Source organism: Hemicordylus capensis, chromosome 3, assembly GCF_027244095.1.
Source record: "Hemicordylus capensis ecotype Gifberg chromosome 3, rHemCap1.1.pri, whole genome shotgun sequence".
In the NCBI taxonomy this organism is placed as follows: Eukaryota; Metazoa; Chordata; class Lepidosauria; order Squamata; family Cordylidae; genus Hemicordylus; species Hemicordylus capensis.
This window is the reverse complement of record NC_069659.1, coordinates 275,235,645-275,254,766: the sequence shown is the minus strand read 5'-3', so window position 1 is coordinate 275,254,766 and position 19,122 is coordinate 275,235,645. Positions and strand designations below refer to the sequence as shown.

Below are 19,122 nucleotides of genomic sequence, written 5' to 3'. Positions count from 1 at the left end.
TGGAACTTGAAACTGGAACGTTTACGGTTATAGGTCCGATAATAGGAGGAGCCTTGGGACAAGGTAGCTGCAGTAGAAAAATGCTTAGCCATAAATTTTGGGGGTTTTAGTGTTTCCATCATTGCATCCGTGGATTTGCTAAAAAAGCCCTTTCCATCAAATGGAAGATGTACAATTTGAGCTTTCATATTGTTATGCAATGTGGTAGATCACAACCAGACATGGCAGCTGAGGGAGACCACAGTGGTCATCATTCTAGACTCAGTCTCCACCAAGTGTTTGAAAGTGCTTAATTGTTGTCTGGTGAGGTCACCCAATTTATTAAGCATTTCAACAAACTTCTTAACAAGATCCTGTTTTCAGTGTGGTAAGGTCTTTGCGGAAAGATTCCCAAAGACAGTAATTATAGTGGGCCATGCGGGCTGCATAATTCGCTATGCAACTAGAAAGGCTGGCCATGGATTAGTCACGGGGGCCAAGGACATTGAGTTTCCTACTCTCTTTGTCGTTGGCTGGACTTAGAAGATGTGTAGTCTATAACTAAGGAATTTGGGACGGGATGTTTCAATAGATAGGTATTATCTTCGTCCTGTATATGATATAGAGTCTCTAAACATTTTGATGTAGGTGTGGATGTTTGCAGCATGTCCCACACAGTATGGTTGCCTTAGTAATGACCGGCAGCATCGGCAGAGCAATCAGTTGTGTAGATTGTACATCTGCCATCATTTTATAAACGGGGTCTTCGAGGTCGGTAGTAGGGTGCTTGACCTCTAGGCTCATCATTTCTGCCATTTGCTGAATCATCTTGGTGTATGATTTCAGTTCTTCGTTTGGAGAAGTGGACAGCTTCAGTGGAACATCTAAAGGGGAATCTGAAGGATTTTGTGGGGTGTCATCATCCCCTGACATGTCCATGTCCAAGGACCCTGAAGAATCATATTAGTCATCAGAGGACTCCAAGGGCACACCTGAGGTCAGTAGTTCCGCTGGACAGGAAGGTGGAAGTGGATCTGGGAACGGTCAAAAGGGTGCAACAGGAAGCTGAGGTGGCCGCTCCATGGGTGCCAAGGACACGTCCAATGGCACCAGTATAGTTTGAACACATTGGCTCATAACCAATGGAGCTCCAGAGGACTTAGGAGGTAAAGGCACCAAGGGTTGTACCATGGGTACTCGTTGTTGAACAGTCCCCGCTGGTTGATGCAGAAGAAGGCCTTGAAGCATGTGTTGCATCTTCCACAATTGGAACTCTGCACAATCTAATTGTGCCACCGGTGAGAAGTTATGATGGAAACCACATGCATGAATGGGGTCTTTTTGAGGCACATTCTGTTGAGGAGGAACAAAAGTAGGCACTGGTTTCCACATTGGAGTAATAGCAGGTGGGACCACCATCGGTGCCTGGAGAGATGAAGGCCTGGCTCCTGCTGTGAAAGGAGACATTGAGAGGGTCCTAGGAGGCACATCCTCCTCTCCATCAACTTCCATATCCAAACTCCTGAAACGTGGACCCTGAAGGGGTACTTGTGGAGGAGTCCAATGCACTCAACAGGAAGTATCAAACAGTAATAACAGTGACTTCAGAGGTGTTCTCGCCAGAGAAAGCAACAACGGTTTGCACGGTTGCAGAACAGTAGCCCTTGGTGAGGTTGGTAGAGTACAATGAAGGGCACCAATCTCGGTATAGAAGGCTGACATAGAGAAAGGGGGGGGGCGATGTGGACGGTGCTGGAAAATTTGGCATCGACATCGATGTCTATGCAAAGCTCGTGGTCGGTACCGACGGAAGTGTATATGTCACCGTATGCGTCGATGCCAATGGTGGGACGAATGGTTCAGAGGATGTTATATTAGATGATGGTATCAATGGTCCGACGATGGCAGAGGTGGTTGATATTGGACCGCCGATGGTGAAGGCATCCTTGACCTTGATGAGTGACTTGTGCTTTTTCAGAGGCGGTGTATTGCTATCTGATGTAACACGATGCTGTTTATGCTTCTTATGCCCAGGGTCGGTAGACTTGGGCTTTTTGAAGACAATTTCTTCGAGATCATCCCTCAGGGTTTGAGACTGTGTGCGCACAGACCCTGGGGCAGACACCTAGAAGGTAGATGTCAATGTCGGTGTCAATCCCGGCCTTGGTGGCAGTGGATGCAGAGCATCTCCATACAGCACCGCTCTGAGGCGCAATGAACGATTCTTTAAAGTCTGCTTTGAAAAGGATCTACAAATCCTACAAGAAGCTGGAACATGTTGTTCACCCAAGCAGAGCAAACAGAGATCATGTTCATCAGTTGAGGGTAGTTTAGCCCTACACTGAAAACAACTTTTAAATGTAGTCTTTTTCCTCTCAGTCATATCTTTTCCAACAGCAAAGCCGTGGAAACGTAAGAATAGTCAACTCACAATCCAAAGTCCAAAACACTGAGAATCTGTCCAAAGTAACATTTTCTATAAACTGAGGAGCAATAAACCATAGGTCTCAACGCATCAGCGGTTGAGACAAAATGGTGCCCAACTGCTGGGAAAAGGAAGGCATGGAGAACACGCACAGCAAGGAGGGGCACCAAAGAGGAACTAATTAATCCATCTGGAAGGTCCCTGCGCAGGTGCAGTAACCCAATTTCTCATGATGACTACTGATCATTTCCAGGTCTAGGAGATGACGGTATGCCCTCTCCCCTGCCATTGCACTCCTGCAAGTTGTATTGGGAGGCATCTAACCTCTGAACATGGAGGCACCCTACAGCCATCAGAATTAGTAGCCACTGACAGACCTGTCCTCCATGAATTTGTCTAAACCCCGACTTAAAGCCATCCAAGTTCTTCCTAGAATATAGTGGAGTATCTATATTTTATGGATGGAATGTTATTTAATCAGATATTACTACCTAGGATTACTCTATTCACAGATGGCCTATTAAATAACTCAGGTGTGATGCTTTCACACCTGAATATGGCTTTTAAAATATATTAAAGTGCTGCAGAAGTAAAACAGAAGGACACTAATTGCTATAGCAAAGGCAGGTCATCACATGCACAAAGACTTAAAATGCAGTTAAAGCAAACAAAATACAATTCCTATGAAGAAGCTTATTCAAAATGACATCTTTCAAAAGTAAGGAAACAGGGATGGGATGAGAAAAGCCCTGTCATACATACATATAGTACATATACACGTAAGCTCAATGAGTCAGATAGGTTGCTTAATCAAATCTGTACTTTATTCACTACTTACTGAACATTATGTGCTCTGCCAAGTTAGCTATTAACTGCCTCCTCAAAGGTTCACAGGTTAAATCCTTGGAATCAGGAAGGGTAGCTTCTGTACCTTCTTCTACTACATAATTAGGCCTGAGGATAGTAAACATTAAAAATGAATTTTATAAACCATTGCTTAAAACTAAGGTAATTTCTTATATCCCATTGTATCAATGCCCAAAAGTGCTGGTACGCAAAACTACCAGCTTCTTCCTTTATTGGGTCTAGGCAACAATTCTTGATGCAGTCTGACTACTGAAGTTTAGTGACTTGCTCTTGTAAGCTGCATGGAAAGAAGGCCACCTGGAAACTATAAGCAAGCTGCTCTGAGCTCTTCAGAAGAAGAGCAAGCTAAAAGGGTAATCAGTATACACCACAGGACACATATTACTGTCTGCCACATCCAAAAAACAATCAGGCTGTGTTCCATCATAGTACAGACTCAGGAGCATCAAGCCCTGAGCAGATGGCAGTCTCTCCCTACAACTGCATGCAGAATAAAGCCATCACATTTTAGCCAAGAGCTCTTCTGGGTTCCCACACCAAGTCGTAGATTCTGTCACAACACAGGGACATCATGATGCTTGATTTCAACACAGCCGTGCCATATACAGGTTTAAGTCTTTAGTACTCTACAATTTGTCTGACAACTACACACAAACATGTCAAAAAGATCACATCCCCTTGCCTTTCAGAACTTTTCTGTAGTATCAGCAGTTCTCTATAACCCTTTCTTTCCATTAATATGCAACAAATGCTGATTATGAAACCAAGGTGGTCATTTTCAATCCAGAACATACCTAGCATGAATCACTGAAGATTAATGATTTATTCATTTTCTCACTAAAATATGTTAAACTGCAGTAAAGACATGATATCCAAGTCTCTAGATGCTTTTAGAATGCAGTAGCCCATATGGAACATCGCTAAAAGTACTGATATTCACCAAGTTTGGCTGTAAGCTTTAAAACAGCAATGAACAATAGCCTTTACCTCAATAATACAATGTTAAGTAGGAGCATCCTATTGAAATTGTTTTTCAAATATATCTATGCCTATGTCTATACATGAAATATCCCAGTAAGTTAAATACAGTTATGAAAGCTATTGAAGCGCTGTAAAACATAAAAGGCAGGATGACAATCTTGTAACACTGGGACAACTTAAAAGTGGTTTAAGTATGGCACAACCATTTGTCGCATTGAGGATGCAAGCCAAAGGAGCACCAACTCCACACAGCTTTCCTTGTCACCTTATGTGCAAAACAATTCTTCCTTGTTCAACACCATGTCGTGTAGCTTGAATCTGAGAGCAGCAGTTTACAAATCAGGATATGACCTCAGTTACATATCCTGATTCCAGCTCCCAGGTTCAAATAACATGCAGAGATGTGGTTTAATAAGCCAGAATTTGGAGGGAAGGGTGGGCGGGCTCAGCACTGCTTCGGCTCACATTCTTGATGCAACAAACCAGTTTGTTAATCACCTGAACCAGGCAATTTGTCTTAAGTGATATTTGCTTAAAGTCAAGCACATGATAATGCAATTCAGCAGTGTTCACAAGATAACCTCTAAAATAATTACAGTCAAATAATGCTAGTAGATTTAATGCAATATTATTCTCTAAAAATATCACTTGCTCATTACTGCTAGAAATGCCACAAATCCATCCTACCTTGAAGGCAATATAGCTGGTAGGAGAGTTTGCTCCAAAGAAAGAGGTAGAGGCACAGGTTTCTGACATTGGCCATCTAAATACTCCTGGAAATATATAAAATTATTCATGTATTTCTTGCATTGAGTAGCATTCAAAAGACAACTACATAAATAACAAAATGGTCTTGAGAGAACATAACTAACAAAAACCATTCAGATAAGAACATGTATTTAAAATTTAACTGATACTGTATCCTGAATACTAGAAGCAACAGATGCTGAAGTGTAGCAATCCTGTAATACACCTTGAGATCATTCTCCCCAGTTGGTAGGCAGACTGCCACATAAGTGGGAGGAAATAAATAACAAAGCAATAGCATATTCATGATATTGTAAAAAATCAAGTTCTATACTTTTCCCCCCAATGTGTTACTTTAGTCAAAATATGCAATTACAAAATAAGAGGTTCTACTAACATATATGGCAAATAGAGACTTCAGATATTGAAAAGGAGTTTAGAAAAAATGTTACTATTTATGTTATAAAATGTTTTAACAAACATGATGCCTCTATTGTCACTGCCCTTACTAAGTGTCTAGCTCACTTAACATGGTGCTCGCATAGCATGAAGATGAGTTCTACTTTAAAATAAGGGGGAAATAGATAATAACTTGGTAAGTTTCCTTAACTTTATCCAATTTATTTAGGATCTCCACAAATTAGAAGTTTATCTGCAATATATTTTAAACCAACTATGTGTGATGACAAACACAACATTGAATAGTATTAAAAGTGTAAAATCTGAAATAAGTGATCATTTAAAAAAACGAAGCCTAAGATCCTGGGGAAAGCTTTCAGAACCAGGCAGCACAAAGGTTTCTTAGAGCTTACACTGAAAGACAAGAGACAAGAAAAAGGAAAAAAAAATCCTGAATAAGTGGAACTGGATCTGCAATAATTGTATAGGAAGTCTATTACAATAGTTTAAAGTAGGGCTGCACAAATTTGGCCCTTCAGCTGTTTGCCTACAACTCCCATCATGCCCAACTAATGGCCACTGTAGCTGGGAATAATGGGAGCTGTAGTCCAACAACTTGAGGCACAAATTACCAGGCTCAAACTATCATACTTTGGACATATGCGAAGACCCAGCTCCCTTGAGAAGTCCATAATGCTGGGGAAAGTTAAAGGAAAGAGAAGAAGAAGAGGATGACCAGCAGCAAGGTGGAGGGACTCGATTACAGCAGCAATGAATGCACCACTGAGAGACCTTAAAAGCCAAGTTGAAGACAGATAATCCTGGAGAGAATCTATTTATGTGGTCGCTAAGAATCGACACCAACTTGACAGCGCTTAATCAAGTCCAACAACAGCTGGAGGGCCAAAGCTGTGCCCGCCTGACGTTTAAGGTCTAAAGGGTTTTTGTTCTTTTTAATTCAGTATCAATGGTATTTGACTGCACACAGACTGAAAAAGATTATACCTTGATTAATAATTGCTGGATGTATGGACCACCCAAGGCAGATTTTATGCAAATTAAGACTTTCTGGAATCTGGTATAATGGAACAAATAATATTGACAGGCATACAATCAGAATCTATGTTTTATTCAAATTGTATTTTAAAATATTGTGAATAAAGATATGGAAATAGTAATGAATCATATCTCAGAAAATGAGGGAAAACCTGCTTCTCTAAGCCTCTGCCTATGTGCCAGAAAGTATTTGGGGGAAGAAAGCGGGTCAGCGGCAAGCACAAATAATAGCTGGTTAGTGAGCTAATCTTAAATTTGTGGATCCCTGGCTGAAAAGGTGACCCCACCCCAACTTCTGCCCTGCAGGAAGACACCTCAACACCTGCTTCCCAGAGATAGCTGCTGCCCAGTGGTGAAAGCCTGTGTTGCTGCCAGCCTGCCCACTTGGTGCCTGTTGTGTGATACCTAAGCTGTGGGGCTGCGACTGCTGCCCTGTGAGGGAGTCTGCGCAGGACTGGGGCCAGGATGAGCGAGTCAGCAGCTCGTAAGCACCATCTGTCCACACTAGCCACCTTTCTGCCTGTGGTGGCAGGAGCAACACTGAAGGGGCGACACCAAAGGGGTTTGCCCCTTTGGGAAAGCCACTTTGGAGGACAGCGAGGGCCAGATATTTTTATTCTGGCTCCTGTGTTTTTTAAGTTCCGGGGTATTTCAAATGTGTCTTAGTTTGTCTGGAGATGGGGAGATAGGGTGTGTGTCCACTGACTATGGAGCGGCTATTCCGATGGTGGTAGGGAATAGAAGAAGTAACATTGGCAGGTCAGCAGGCCATTACAGGGGAAGGGAAATCGAAAATTTAATTGCTGTTTCCCCTTCTGGCTCACCTGCCAGCTCTTTGACATTCGGGAGAAGTGCCAACCTCCCACAGACCCTCAACTTTGCTCCTCTGTAATGCCAGGTCGGTCCAGAATAAGTCAGAAACCATCCATGACATGATTCTGGATGAAGGGGCAGACCTGGTATGTATTACAGAGACTTAGTTAGGTGGCCCTGTCTGGTCCCAGCTTCTTCCTCCAGGGTACTATGTTGAAGAGTAGGTGCGGGGTCATGGCTGTGATCTATAAGAACAACATCTCCTTGACCAGGATCCCCATTGAAGTATCTGTCCATACTGAATGTGTGTACTAACATCTATTTAAAATTGGACTTACACTCACATCCCACCTCCACAGGGGTGAGGGGCCCATTAGGATGGTCTGCCCGAGAAGGTTATTGGATCCAATAGGATTCCAAGAAGCCTTAGAAGGATTTAGTGTTGGCTCTGCCAGTGATCCTGCTAATGCCCTGGTGGAGAATTGGAACAGAAAACTCACCAGGGCAATAGACATGACTACAAAGTGTCCTTTCCGACACACTTCAAAATTGGCCCCTTAGTATATGGAAGAATTAGTGGGGGCTGAAGCAGCGAGGTAGACAACTGGTGCGCAAGTGGAGGAAGAGTAGACTCTAATCTGACAGATTACAACATAGAGCACCTTTGAAGATCTATGCTCTGGGAATACAGGCGGCAAAGAAGTGATTCTTTTTGGCCCATAGTGCATCTCCAAGTTCACATCCAGCCAAGTTTTTCAGGGTTGTGAAAACATGTTTAATGAATACTTTGTGGATAAAATATCTTATATACAGGCCAATTTAGATTTATTTTATGTATTTGTTTATTTGTCAAATTTGTACACCACCCTAAACTTTCATCTCTGCATGGTTAACAAACACATAAAACAAGTTAAAACATACACAAAAATCTTAAAACAATTTAGGCAATCTAAAAATTAAAAACAGATTAAAACTAAAATTTTAAAAGCTGGAAAAGATTGGCTGAAGATGTGGGTTTTCCAGTGCTTTTTAAAAAGTGTCAGAGATGGGGATGATAGTATTTCAGTAGGGAACGCATTCCTGTCATGGGGCAGCAACCAAGAAGGCCCGTCCCCATGTGGCCACCAGCCAAGCTGGCAGCAACTGGAGACAGACCTCTCAAGACTACCTCAATGGGTGGAGGGATTCATAATGAAGAAGACGTTCCCTTAAATACCCAGGGCCTAAGCCGTTTAGGGATTTATAGGTTATAACCAGCACTTTGTATTTTGCCCAGAAACCTATTGGCATCCAGTGTAGTTCTGTCAACAAAGGAGTAACGTGATCTCTCTGAGACCAAACTGGCTGCTGCATTCTGTACCAACTGGAGTTTCTGGACTACATACAAAGGCAGCCCTACATACAGTGCATTGTAGAATTTAGACCCCACAATTACTGCAGTTTCTGATGCGGAGGAATCCAGCGACTCCTTTTATGTGGTTAGGCTAGATCAGTTAGTGATCCAGTTTTCCAGTTAGTGACTCTTGAGAATGTGGACAAGCTGCTTGGAGTGGTGCAGCCTACCACCTGTCCTCTTGACCCTTGCCCAACATGGTTTATACTATCTGGCAGGGAGGTTATTGTTGAAGGCTTAGTAGAGATTATAAATGATTCTCTGAGGGAGGACAGGATGCCTCCTTGTCTCAAGGAGGCAATTATTAAAATTCTTTTGAATAAGCCTGTGTTGAATCACTCAGAGTTAAGAAACTATAGGCCTGACTCCAACCTTCTGTGGTTGGGCAAGGTAATTGAGAAGGTGGTGGCTTCCCAACTCCAGGCAGTCTTGGATGAAACTGATTATCCAGACCAATTTCAAACTGGCTTTCAAATGGGCTATGGGGTAGGAACTACGTTGATCGGCCTGATCAGTGATGGCACAGGAAATGTGACTCTGTTGGTCCTTTTGGACCTCTCAGCGGCTTTCAATACCGTTGACCATAGTATCCTTCTGGAGCGTCTGAGTGGGTTGGGGGTGGGAGGCACTGCTTTGCAGTGGTTCCACTCCTACCTCACGGGCAGATTCCAGATGGTGTCCCTCAGGGACTGTTCTTTTTTAAAAGCTGAACTTCAGTATCGTGACCCTCAGGGCTCCATATTGTCTCTGACGTTTAACATCTACATGAAACCATTGGGAGAGAGTATCAGGAGATTTTGTACAGGGTGCTATATCAGTATGCTGATGACACCCAAATCTTTTTCTCCATGTCAACATCATCAGGAGAAGGCTTAACCTTCCTAAATGCCTGCCTCGAGGCAGTGATGGGATAGATGAGGGATCACAAACTGAGCATGAATACTGATAAGACGGAGGTACTTATTGTGCAGGGTCAGAACTCGGGATGATTTTGATCTGCCTGTTCCAGATGGGGTCACATTTCCAAAGAAGGAACAGGTATACCATCTGGGGGTGCTTCTGGATGCAAACCTCTCTCCAGTGTCCCAGACTGAGGCAGTGGCCAGAAGTGCCTTCTATCAGCTTCAGTTGATATGCCAGCTGTGTCCATTACTTGAGATAAATGACCTAAGAACAATGGGACATCTGCTGTTCTCCTCCAGACTTGACTACTGCCATGCATTCTATGAGGGGCTGCCTTTGTACGTAGTTTAGAAACTGCAGTTGGTCCAGAATGAGGCAGCCAGGTTGGTCTCTGAGTCATCCCAGGGAGGCCACATCACTCCAGTACTGAAAAAAGAGCTACACTGACTGCCAATAAGCCTCTGGTTAAAATACAAGGTGTTGGTTATAACGTATAAAGCCCTAAACAGCTTAGGCCCTCAGTATTTAAGTAAACATCTTCTTCACTATGAGCCCCACTGCTCCTTGAGATCATCAGGAGAGGTTAGCCTGCAGTTACCACCGGCTCATCTGGTGGCTAATCAGGGACAGGCCTTCTCCACTGCTGCCCCGAGGCTTTGGAATGTGCTCCCTGCTGAAATAAGAGCTCATCTCTTACAACTTTTTCCTCATCTCTTACAACTTTTTAAAATGCAGGCTTTGTTCACCCAGGCTTTTAATCAGATACTGTTTTAATAGTTTGTTTGTTTTTAATAGTTCTAACATTGTTTTAAATTTTAAATTATTGTAACGTTTTAACCTTTTTATTTGTTATTTGTATTGTATTGTTGTAAACCACCCAGAGACTTGCATTTTGGGCAGTATACAAATATGTTAAATAAATAAATAAATAAAATAAAATCTTAGAAGAAACTCATTAAATATTTCAATGAAATTGACGTTTACTGCTTTGTGAAGAAAACATTCTACAGCTCTTCCTCACATAATTAATAGGAGATACAACAATTAAGGCAATGTACTTATTTTGAACTTCTAAAGACTAAAGGGGATCATATTCTACTAGCTTGTTAAATCATTCATAGGAAATGTCTTATCACCTGTCTGGAGCATAGTTAGAATTAAGCCATCATAATTAGACATGTCCTACATATTTCTAAGAAAACACTTGTTACCAGGCTGCATAATTTTATTTTCGCCAACTAGATCTCACTTATGCTAGTGAGTTGTGTGCTAATTAGTTTAACCATTATTAGCAGCTTGGAAACACAACACACTATTACATTTGAACAGTGACTGAATGTACAAAAAATATTTTTCTCTGCTTGAAGTAGGGAAAAGTCCAAAGGTTATTATAAAATTCCCTATGGTATATATCTTAGCTGTGAGTCTGCCATTGAACAGTTGTTAACATTACCACTTTTTCTTTTATCTTCCCTAATTACTAGTGAAATTGACAAACTTTAATGACTGCTATAATTGTTCTGCTACAGAAATTCAGCTGTGAGATCTTCAACAGTCTTATTGACATGAATAACTTTCAGCAGCTACCTGCACATTTGAAAGGGAGAAATACAGAGAAAGCATCCAATTCAAAAGAACTCAAGAATTTTAAAACATGTAAATGCATTTCCCCCCCTACTTTTGAAAATTGGGACATTTGTTTCACCAATGTCTGCAAAACCTGACATCATTCAGAAGAAGAGAATTGGAGTTACCATGAGTTTCCCTTTTGTCCTAATGGTGGGCAGGAACTGGTTAGTTCCTGTGCCAGAAAGCAGGACTTAGATCTTCTAACACCAGCAACCAAAGTCTCCTGCCAGTCCCCACTACTGATATATTCCAGTTTCTTGAAACCTGGGTAACTTTTAACCCACTCTCAGAGATAAAATTTTGGTCAGAGCGCAGTGCACACTTGTAAGACGGTGCTGAATGAAGATCAGAGATTTGGTGAGGCCTCTGATGTAGCTAAGAATAACTGCAACATCAGCCCAGTCAATTCTGAAACTAGATCAGAGAGATCCCATCTCAGAAAACGTACTAGCGATCATAAGATTCTGGTGTAGAAACTAATTAATTAAATTAATCTACCAGACTACTCTGCAAGTTTCTGCCAGGTGACGTGCAGTCGGGGAAGCAGGCCAGTTATACATGCTTTAGAGCCTCAATTTCCTGCATAAGGTTTTAGAAAGAAGCCTAACACTCACACTTCGGCTGTGCATATCTAATTATTCATATAATTAGCAGTACTGTCAGCTTCAACAGCAGATCACCTCTTTGCAAGGGATGGGGTAGGAAGCAGGGGTGTGCACAAAACCAGGCTGCCCAGTTCAGTCATGACCCAGCTACGCAGAGGTACACTCGGTATGTAAGGCAGCCTCCAAAATTGGCCACTGCCATGGAGGTGAGACCCGGAACGGGCTGAAGACAAACTGGGCTATATAGAGCTTAATAGAAGCCGGGAGGGGGAACCTCTGGAGACACCCTCTCCCCACCCCCAGCCACACAGAAGCACCCAGACTGGGAGGCAATGAGTTATATTTCTTTTTTAAAAAAAGTTTAATTTTTTAAAAAATAATAATAATAATAGTGGATCCCCGAACACAAACCAGGGGTTTTTCAGTCCATGATCAGGCTGAACAGGGGCCAGTTCGTTTCAGGGATAGTTTGGTATCAAACCACCGAACCGGCCCTGTTTGATGTTGAATGGGTTCAATATCGAACCCGTTCACACATCCCTAGTAGGAAGCGCTCTTTTTCCCTCTCAAAGGAAAGGCAGTTACAGCTTTCAAATCGGACTGCCCAGTGTTGCATACATGGTGCCTGACCCAGCAACAGGAACAAAACATACAGCCTTGATTGCTAGGTGCCAGGATGAAGCCAGATGAGCAACACATTCAACACCCTGCTGCAAGAGCAGGTTCCAGTTTAGCATGAACAGAACTATCTTGCTTGAACAGTACATAGGATCCATCCAACAGTACAGCTTGTCCATCTAGTTCAGTGTTGTCTACCCAGACTGGCAGCAGTTTCTCCAAGGTCGCAGGCAGGCGTGTCTCTCAGCCCTATCTGGAGATGCCAGGGAGGGAACTTGGAACCTTCTGCATGCAAGCATAATAAAATACAACTATGTTCTAAGACACATGAAAAGTTTAGCTCCAAAGTGAAATCTCAAATATTTTTTCATCATAGATGAGGTTTTAAAATATGTAGTGTCAGCTGCCAAGAATTGTGCTTTTTAAAAAAAAAAAAAATTTTGCACCACATAGTGCTATGAAATGCCTCAATCTTCCAGATATGGCTACCGTGGGAGGACAGGATACTGGGTTGGCTGGATTAATTATCTGACCCACGAGCGCTCTTGTTTTCACAAGCAAATCTGAGCTCAATAGAACAGAAATTCAATTGAAACAACTTACCTTTAAAGAAAATGGTTGTGCAAAATCTACTCTAACACACCCATAATTCTTCCTCAGCATTCGAAAGACTCCTCTGGCTACACTCCAAAGGCTTTCATTCTTCTTGGGCTTTCCCTTAAAAATATTTTAAAGACCCCAAAATTAAGTAATTGCATTTAAAGACATTTAAATATTAAAATCAAATCATAAATCAAAAACCTGATCAGCTCATATTCAAAAATAAAAATGACACCAGTTCAATCACCATGCAAAGGATATAAGGTTTATTTCTATATTGCTGTGTCCTCTAAGACAGCCATCTATTTGGCTATTTCAAATAAGTACTGCCCCAAATAATTTTTCAGATATATTAGGTGTAATTCTTCCTCACATTTTTATTGTTACAAGCTGAAGTTCAAATAACCATGCAATTTGGTTTTCAAAGCACACATTATTACTAAAACTTATTACTAAAGGGCCAGCATGGTGTGTAGTGGTTAGGGTCTCAAATCTAGCACTGCTCAGAGTGGACAATGCACGGAAAGATGGACTAAGGTTCTGACTCAGTCCAAGATGATGTGGTGTAATTAGAATGCTGCTCAGCATGAAACTCAGTCAGTGACTTGGGCCAGTCACTTTCTCTCAGGTTGTGACGAAATGCAGATCTCCATCTTAGCTCAAGAACATCTTACATTTACAATCCACTCTGAGTACTCTGAAGTGGGGACATCCCTCCCTTTTGTTACTAAATGGGGACAGCCTGTTATCTGTGTCACTGAAGGGACAGGGGCATCAAGGTACAAGCCTAAACCCTTTTTCACAATAGGTAACCAGTTCAAACTTGACCCACCATTAGACATGTACATTTAGGTCCATGAAGGAGGAGGAAATCTCAAATCCCAACTGGCCCCAAACCAGTGTGACATCAGAGATGGGCCAGGCCTTCTCATTGGATCCAAGAGTTGTCTATCCTGGAAAGAGGAGGACAGCCTTCCCCCTCTGTAATGGCTATGAAAACCGAGGGCAAGAGCCTGGCCAGGGCTCACTATTTTCCATCTGCTAACGGTTATTCCAGGAGAGAAGCTGTAGAGATTAACATTCTCTCAGCCGAGGACCTGCCTACTGCTAGACTAAGGTAAAACTCGGCGCTAGTTAGTTTTTGTTAGTTTTCTTTTAACTTCCTGTGTGTGTTTCTTTACTTCTAGTTTCCCCAATTCCTCATTCTGGGTGCAAGCCTTGTTTCTTAAAAGAGTTCATATACTTAGAAGTGGCTTCAGTCTGCTTTAAAAGGTTCTGGAGGGTTATTTTCAAAAATCTTCCACATGTGCCTCATAAGGTCATTCGCTACTGTTGAATTGTTTTCAGAATATATTGTTGTCTAGAGCTGGTTTGTGTGGACTCCGGCTGTTCAGTGCCTGTCAGTCCCAAGCCAGACAGTTCTAGCTTGTTGAAGCCAAGTCTAAGCCTGGTCAGTGGCTTTAGATCAGTCTTCAACTGGTGGCAGACTACTTCGAAGGAGCGGCGTGATCCTAGATTACGATTAGCGCAATCTCTCTACTGAGGGTAGATCCCAGGAAAGCATCGAGTAAGCCCCTGTCTCATCATACAGGCTAACCTATCTCACAGAGTTGTTGCAATAAGAGGAGGGAGAGCAAGAAGAACCATATATGCTGTGAGATGAGCACGATGCAGACAGAAGTGCTCTACAGATCAGCTAAGCACATAAAACATTCCAGACATCTTACCAGCTGTTCGCTATTGTAGTGACCTTCGATTATTCTATCGTAGGATATTCCCACTGGTATAATGAGCATGTCAGGGGTAGCATTTGCATACAGAGCATCCACCACGACAGACAAGAGGCCTGCTCTTGCACAGGAAGTCTTTCCGCTCCGGGATCGTGTGCCCTCCAGGAATATCTCTAAGAACTGTTGCTGCCGAAGCAATTCTTGGACATGCTATAAGAAAAAATTGTAACAGCAAAATCAAACATAAGCTGTATACACTGCCTAACAAAAGAAAGTATTAATCTGCTTGCATCAAAGTATATGAAGTCGTTAAATAATAAAAAAGAGAATTCATATCTTCAATTTGTTTCAAAATCTGTAATGTTATTACACACACACCTGGGGGGGGGGGGGAAGAACCAAGATAATTAAACCACTTCCAGTTCTGAATGTTTAGACATTAGTTTCTTTGAAAACAATTTTGCTGCAGAGAACAGAAACACGTGAACAATCCACACGCTCTTTAAACTGGTTTGTCGGATTTGCCAGAGGAGAGCCTGCATTGGATTGGAAGCAAAGAGGATGGCTCCAAGCCCAGTGTAATTTTAGCCCATGTGCACTGATCCCTTCAGTTTTATTGAAGATTACACACTGCGCAGGACAACCAGTGGTGCAAGATCATAGTGCCATTGACATCAGCTGAGAACAGTGCAAATTAAGGATATTACAAATGTGAAGCATTTTCCGTATCTTACTGAAGCAGAGGAATTTCTGCAGAGGACACATACAATATTCAATACCACTAACTCATCACAATTTTGGTAAATTGTGATGAGCAATTCCCTGGATATTCTTTTTAGCAATGCCCCCCAACCCACTATCTAACAGCAAACATTATTCCTCAGGAGCACCTATACCTCTGGTTATTAAGAGGTATAAGGAGGTGAACAACAGCCATCTTAAAATACACTGGCTGGCTTCCTAATAGGAACACAGGAACATAGGAAGCTGCCCTATACCAGACCATTGGTCTATCTAGCTCAGTATTGTCTTCACAGACTGGCAACGGCTTCTCCAAGGTTTCAGGCAAGAATATCTCTCAGCCCTATCTTGGAGAAGCCAGGGAGGGAACTTGAAACCTTCAGCTCTTCCCAGAGCGGCTCCATCCCCTGAGGGGAATATCTCACAGTGCTCACACTTCTAGTCTCCCTTTCATATGCAACCAGGGCAGACCCTGCTTAGCTAAGGGGACAAGTCACGCTTGCTACCACAAGACCAGCTCTCCTCTCTCAAATGAAGCACCAGTGCAGCAGAAAGGAAGCACTGGTGCTTCTGAAAAGTTCAACTCACTCAGCTCCACTGCAGGCTCAGCAGCGAGATGAAATTTTGATGACCCCCTCTTCCACAGGAAGTACTCTGTGCCCCTGAAAATATGTCCCTGGGGGTTGCAAAGAGAGACAGAGGGTTTCTGGAGAAGTGGAGGTAGTTGAAATCCACCCCAACCCACACAAACACGGATGCAACTTTAGTCTGGAAGTCTTCAAGAACACTGGTGCTACACCAGTGCTTCTGTAACACTGGTGCTTCACCAGTCAGGATATTTATTTATTTGTTTGTTGAATTTCTATACTGTCTAATATAAACATCTCTAGGGGATGTCAGATTAGGCACTGATTTCTTTCTTTCTTTCACTTTGCAATGTAAATTTCAATAGATTCAAACAGCATATCTTCTAACTTTGCCATAAATTCCCCTCCCACTCGCCATTCTGAAGCATGAAACAGTTCTATTTAACAAAGATAACAGACAGATAACATAGAGGAAAACACTGAGATAAGAAATTGGAAAGAGAGTACAGAAGAACCACGGTATCTGCAGGGGTTTCATTCACCACCACAACTGCGGATAATGAGGCTTTGGGACTCCGAGGCTAAGGTTCCTGGAGGGGAAAAGGGGGCTTAAAAATGCAGAAACATGTGAAATAACATAATCTGCCATGCTCTCCAGCAATGCCCCCCAAAAGTTCCAAATTCAGGTATTTTCTATGAAAAATCATGGTGTGTTTAAAAAAAAAAAGAGCCAGCCACAAAATGACTCCTTTCCTTGAAATGGCAGCCAGAAATGACCCCAGAGGTCATTTCCATCTACCCCAAACCCACAGACACACAAAATTAACCCCTTTTTTACCACCACCATCCTCAGTGTTTGCCGAGGTCGGGTGTCAATTACTCAACCACAGACACGCAAAACCCACGGATGCCAGATCCACAAGTGGCAAAGTTCACCTGTATACATACCACATAGAGTAGAGCTCTATACAAAACATCTTTACGACCATCAGGCCTTTCATCCAACTTTCGCCGAATAAAAAAGCCTCCAAGTTTGTGTATTAAGGTGCTATAGATAAAGAAATATTTCATTACTGACCATTTAAATCAAGCAGGATGAGAATATAACATTAGCAAAACTTATGTGTCCAAAAAGCATATCAGATAGAAAAGCATGCAACTCACTTATTTTATCTCACATGAGAAAGTTGTAGATTAATTTTGGTTCTGAAACCACTTATCAGTGTTGTTGATCATTTGAGCACAAACTATCAGAACAACCTATTTTCTTATCATCTAGCCCTGAATAGCAAGTACATGAGAATATAAGAAGAGTCCTGCTAGATCAGGATCAAGGCCTATCTAGTTCAGCATCCTGTTTCACACAGTGGCCCATCAGATGCCTCTGGGGAGCCCTCAAGCAAGAGGTGAGGGCATGCCCTCTCCTGCTCTTGGTCCTCTGCAACTAGTACTGAGAGGCATCTCGCCTCTGAGGCTGGAGATGGCCTATAGCCACCAGACTGGTAGCCACTGATAGACTTGCCCTCCATCAATTTGTCTAAGCCCCCTTTAAAGCCTTCCAAGCTAGTGGCCATCACCACATTCCATGGCAGAGAATGCCATAGATTAATTGCTATGTGAAATGTTAATTGCGCTATGTGAAAATGTACTTCCTTTTGTCAGTCCTAAATTTCCTGACCTTCAGTTTCATGAGATGCCCCCTGCTTCTAATGTTGTGAGAGGAAGAAAAAATTCTCTGTACCCTCCACCATGAAGACAGATGCAAATAACTCATTCAGCTTCTCTGCAATCTCCTTATAGTCTTTAATAATCCCTTTAACCCCTCATCATCTAAGAGTCCAACCGCCTCCCTGGCAGGTTTTCTGCTTCTGATGTTTTTAAAGAAGCTTTTGTTATTCCCCTCGATACTTCTAGTTATATGCTCCTTAAACTCTCTTTTTGCATCCCTTTTTGTCTCCTTGCTTTTTTTTTTTTTTTTGCCAGAGTTTTATGTTCCTTTCTGTTCTCTTCATTTGGGCAGGACTTCCGTTTTCTGAAGGAAGTCTTCTACACTTTTATAGCTTCGCTGACGCCACTTTTAGCAATTCTGGCATCTTGAACATGGTGGTACCTTTCCTCCTTCTTGGTATACATTCCAACTGAGCTTCTATTATTGTGGTTTTAAATACATTATATGCTTTCTGGAGTGATTTGACCCTCCTAACTTTCCCTTTCAGCTTCCTTTTCACCAGGCCCCTCAATTTTGAGAAGTTTCCTCTTCTGAAGCCCAACGTCCATGTTGGACTTCCTTGGCATATAAGGAATATATTCCACTCGCATATAAACTAAGTTGAATCACTCTATGGTCACTGTTTTTCAAATGGTTCTACAACTCTGACATCTCGCACCAGGTCCTGGACCAGGTCCAGGATTAAGTCAAACATTGCCTTCTCTCTGGTTGGTTCCGTGACTAACTGTTGTAAGGAACAGTCATTTAGCATGTCTAGAAATTTGGCCTCTCTGTCAATACCCATACGTGAATTTACCCAGTAGCCTAAGTGAGGGTAACTGAAATTACTGGTTATTACAGCTCTGTCTCTCTTTGAAATCTCTCTGATTTCCTTCTCCAACTGCAGAGCACTCTCAGCGATTTGATCTGGTGGGCGATAGCATGTCCCTAGTAGCACATTTCGTCCCACTATTAGTATTGTCACCCATAATGATTCTGTGGAGGAAGTATAACAAGATGTAGAAAACCTCCCTGGTTTTCTAGCCTGTTGGATCCTATTCCCTGTCAAATACAAATCTCTAGCCATCCAGAAATGAAACCCTAAAAAAGATAGCCGTAACAAACTTACCATGTCCTTTGCCCCTTGTTTTCTCGTTCCTATATTTATTTATTTGCTTGCTTGCTTCTTTAAGAAAACAAAAGTTTTCTGCCTCCCCTGTTTGAAGCCTTGTCTTCTCAAGAGCTACTAATTAGTGTTCTAATAATTCTCAAATCAGTCCATGTTTTACTACCATTTCTGACAGCTTTTTAAAAGTCTTTAAAGATGCATCTGTTCACCTA

The 19,122-nt window shown here is 42.2% G+C and overlaps 1 protein-coding gene across 8 annotated transcripts in view; it reads right to left on the bottom strand.

The window, feature by feature from the left end:
* Positions 1-19,122, bottom strand: part of GPAM (glycerol-3-phosphate acyltransferase, mitochondrial) — a 68,005-nt gene that overhangs the window by 30,056 nt on the left and 18,827 nt on the right. For all 8 annotated transcript variants that reach the window (XM_053306008.1, XM_053306002.1, XM_053306007.1 and 5 more), the window contains 5 exons: positions 17,022-17,121; positions 14,743-14,955; positions 13,019-13,132; positions 4,940-5,025; positions 3,243-3,358 (listed from right to left, as the gene is read on the bottom strand). In XM_053306008.1, coding sequence (XP_053161983.1) covers positions 3,243-3,358; positions 4,940-5,025; positions 13,019-13,132; positions 14,743-14,955; positions 17,022-17,121 — 629 coding nt within the window. The remainder of the gene's footprint in view (positions 1-3,242; positions 3,359-4,939; positions 5,026-13,018; positions 13,133-14,742; positions 14,956-17,021; positions 17,122-19,122) is intronic.